We start from the raw sequence: 3,521 nt of genomic DNA on the forward strand, positions 1-3,521 counted from the left end.
TCACACCTTCCTGCGGCCGGGCCGGAGCAGCTTCGGTCCGGCCTTCGGCCCCGGCCGCTCCAGGCTCTGGTTGCTGCCGTGGCCGTCGCGCTCCTTCTCCAGCAGCGGCACGCAGGTGCAGCCCACGGCCACGGACACGTACACCTCGGTGTAGGAGTGGCGGCCTCCCACGCAGGAGCCGGTTCTCTTCAGGATGACGGAGGGGGCGTAGACCGGCGTGCTGCGGTAGCGGCTGCTCTCCGCGCCGTACGGCCCGAGCAGGCAGCCCTGGCACAGGCAGTAGGCCTCCGGGATGTAGCGGGGGTAGCGGGTCGGGTGGTAGGAGATCCTGCAGACATCATGGATATGACAGATGCATCAATAGATTAGATTAGATTAGATTAGATAGATAGATAGATAGATAGATAGATAGATAGATAGATAGATAGATAGATAGATAGATAGATAGATAGATAGATAGATAGATAGATAGATACTACTACTCATACTATAAAAAAAAACATAAAAACATACATAGCATACATGAAAACGCATTAAAAAGAGCATTTTGTTGACAGTATTATTGCACAAATTGGGAACTTGGCTGAATATTCAACCCTTCTAATTTACTGATAATCAGTGTGGATGGATGGATGGATGGATGGATGGATGGATGGATGGATGGATGGATGGATGGATGGATGGATGGATGGATAGATAGATAGATAGATAGATAGATAGATAGATAGATAGATAGATAGATAGATAGATAGATAGATAGATAGATAGATAGATAGAGTAGGCCTACAACGAAACACTGTGCCACATCTGAATAAAAGATGCAAACAAATACACAACACATGCATGTAGTCGTAGTCATACTATTAAAAAAATATACATAACATACATAAAACTAGCGTTTTGTGGACAGTAGCCTATTGCACAAGTTGTCCCATTTATTGCACTGATTGTCTGGTGTTATTCAGCTCAGTTATGGCTCTGTGATAAAAGCTTTAAGCAATCAGTCTGCAAATCTGCCTCTTTTTTTGTTTTGTTTAACCAATCAGATGTTAAACTGATGAAATGTTGAATATTTTACAGATGTTTTGTTTTCACAGCTGTTAGATATCTGATTAATCAGCTGATTAGTGAACTGAAAGGATTGAATATTCAGCCAAGCCCCCAATTTGTGCAATACTACTGTCAACAAAATGCTCTTTTTAATGCATTTTTATGCAGGTTATTATGTTTTTTTTTTATATGAGTCGAATGATTGTGTACATGCATGTGTTGTGTAGCCATTTGTTTGCTTCTTTTATTCAGGCATGGCACACATCTATCTATCTATCTATCTATCTATCTATCTATCTATCTATCTATCTATCTATCTATCTATCTATCCATCCATCCATCCATCCATCCATCCATCCATCCATCCATCCATCCCACCTGTGCTCACCTGTAGGCCCAGGGGGAGATGCTGAGCAGGTTGACCGGGAGGAGGGGGCTCCTCCTCCTGGCGCCGCTCGGGCAGCTCAGGTTCAGTTTCTCCTGCGGCTCGAGCTCCAGCGCGTGGTGGAAGGCGCTCATCACTCCGACCGCGAGGCGGCCGAACATCTGCTCCAGCAGCTCCTCCGGCAGGTCCAGGCACGACCGCGTCCTGGTCGCCTTCTTCCGGACCCGGCTCGCCTCGGCCGGCCCGACCAGCAGCGACAGGAGGACCAGGTGGAGGAAGAGGAGGAGGAGGAGGAGGAGGGGGAGGGGGAGGACGGAGGGGACGCGGACCCGACGCTCCATCGACTTATAAGTTATAAGCAACAAGTAGTTTATGAAACCTGCGGTGTTAAAGTTGTTAATGTCCACCTGGGTCAAGGAAGGAAGGAAGGACAAAAGAAAAGATGGTAGGAAAGAAGGAAGGGGGAAAGGAAGGAAGATAGATGAAGGGAAAGATTTTGTCAAAAAGGAAGGAAGAAGGATGGAAGGAAGGAAGGGAGGGAGGGAGGGAGGGAAAAGGGATTGTGGAAAGAAGGAAAGGGGAAAAGAAAGGAAAGAAAGATGGGGGGTCAATTGGATCAAAAGAGGAAGGAAGAAGTAAGGACGAAGGGAAGGAAGGAAGGAAGGACAAAGGGAAAGATGGTAGGAAAGAAGGAAGGGAAAAGGAAGGAAAGAAAGATGGAAGGTCAATTGGATCAAAAGAGGAAGGAAAGAAGAAGTAAGGACGAAGGGAAGGAAGGAAGGACAAAGGGAAAGATGGTAGGAAATAAGGAAGGAAAGAAGGAAGGATGGAGGAAGGGAACAAATTGGGTCAATTTGACCTTAAAGAGGCTGAAATCACAGGTCCGATTCCTCTGTCACAGCCCAGTGAGCCGCTGCCGCTGCTGCTGTTGGAGCGCATGAAGCTGTAAATCCTGCGGCAGTAAAAACCGAGCCTCGGTCCTGCAGGACTCTGAGACCGAGGAGCAGGCGGCGCGTTGCCAGGGAAACATTTTTATTCTGGCGCCGGGAGTGATGATGGTTCCCCCGGGGATCGGAGGAGTTTTACACCTGCTGCTGCTCCGGGGTTTCCGAGTTTTTTTCTGGTGCGTAAAAATCCGATGCGCGCAGGAACAGTGTGATCCAGCAGCAGCATCCAGTCCGTCCGGAGTCAGACTGAAGTGAGAAACCTCCGGGCTCGAGGAGGAGTGGAGCGAGGAGCAGAGCAGAGCCCAGCCTCCTCCACGAGGGAGGGCAGCAGCTCCTGGCGGGAGTGGGAAGTCCAGATTTAATCCTGGCGTCACACCAGACCAGAGTCTAAACTCACTTAGAGATAAACTAGATCCAAACTGTGATGTCAGCTCGCACAGACGGACAAGTCTGGACTGAAACCACAGGAGGAAAGAAAGAAACTTAATGTTGTGTTTCTATTTTGTTCTGTCAGTGTGATTTACTGTACATAAAGCAAAAAAAACTTCAGATTAGATTCAATTTATAAATCTGAGTGTGAGTTTAACTCTTACAGCTGTTCAACTTTCACATTAAAGCAGAAGTAAGCGGAATATTTGTGTTAATATAAGTCTTAAATAGTTATATCTTACGACAGCAATCACTTATATAGAGTGTTTGGTCTGAAACACGGGTCTGTCAGTCACTCTGCTCTGCTGTAAGCCGAGGAGAAAACTTTCCTTGTATCCTACAACCTTTATCCAATGAGGAGAGAGAACGGCATAAAGGGGCAGTCCTCTCTGTATGTGCAGCCAAGGGATGCGCGTGAATGTGGTGACGTAGGGACGAGGGCGGGGGCTGCTAACTCCATCGGCTGACAGGAAGTTAGCCAAAACCACCGGATCGCTTACTTCTGCTTTAATAACTGTCAGGTCAAGGAGCTGCAAATCAAACAACTCAACTCTTTAATAATTACAATATTTTTCCTTTTTATTTATATAATGAAAATAGAAACAGACAGACAAAATAAATATATATACGTATATACAACTTTTCTTTTTCTTTTCTTTCTTTTTTGAATCCGTACAAAATGCACCAGGAGCTGCAGCTGATGCATCACA

The 3,521-nt window shown here is 46.5% G+C and overlaps 1 protein-coding gene across 1 annotated transcript; it reads right to left on the reverse strand.

The window, feature by feature from the left end:
* Positions 1–1,776, reverse strand: il17d (interleukin 17d; the record flags this gene model as incomplete). The annotated part of the gene is made up of 2 exons (XM_083996852.1): positions 1–328; positions 1,439–1,776. The coding sequence occupies 2 exons, from the start codon at positions 1,774–1,776 to the stop codon at positions 1–3; spliced, it is 666 nt and encodes a 221-aa protein (XP_083852978.1).
* Between the last annotated feature and the right edge of the window lie 1,745 nt (positions 1,777–3,521).

The sequence above is a fragment of the Trachurus trachurus genome (genome assembly GCF_905171665.1).
Source record: "Trachurus trachurus genome assembly, chromosome: 21".
Lineage (NCBI taxonomy): Eukaryota > Metazoa > Chordata > Actinopteri > Carangiformes > Carangidae > Trachurus > Trachurus trachurus.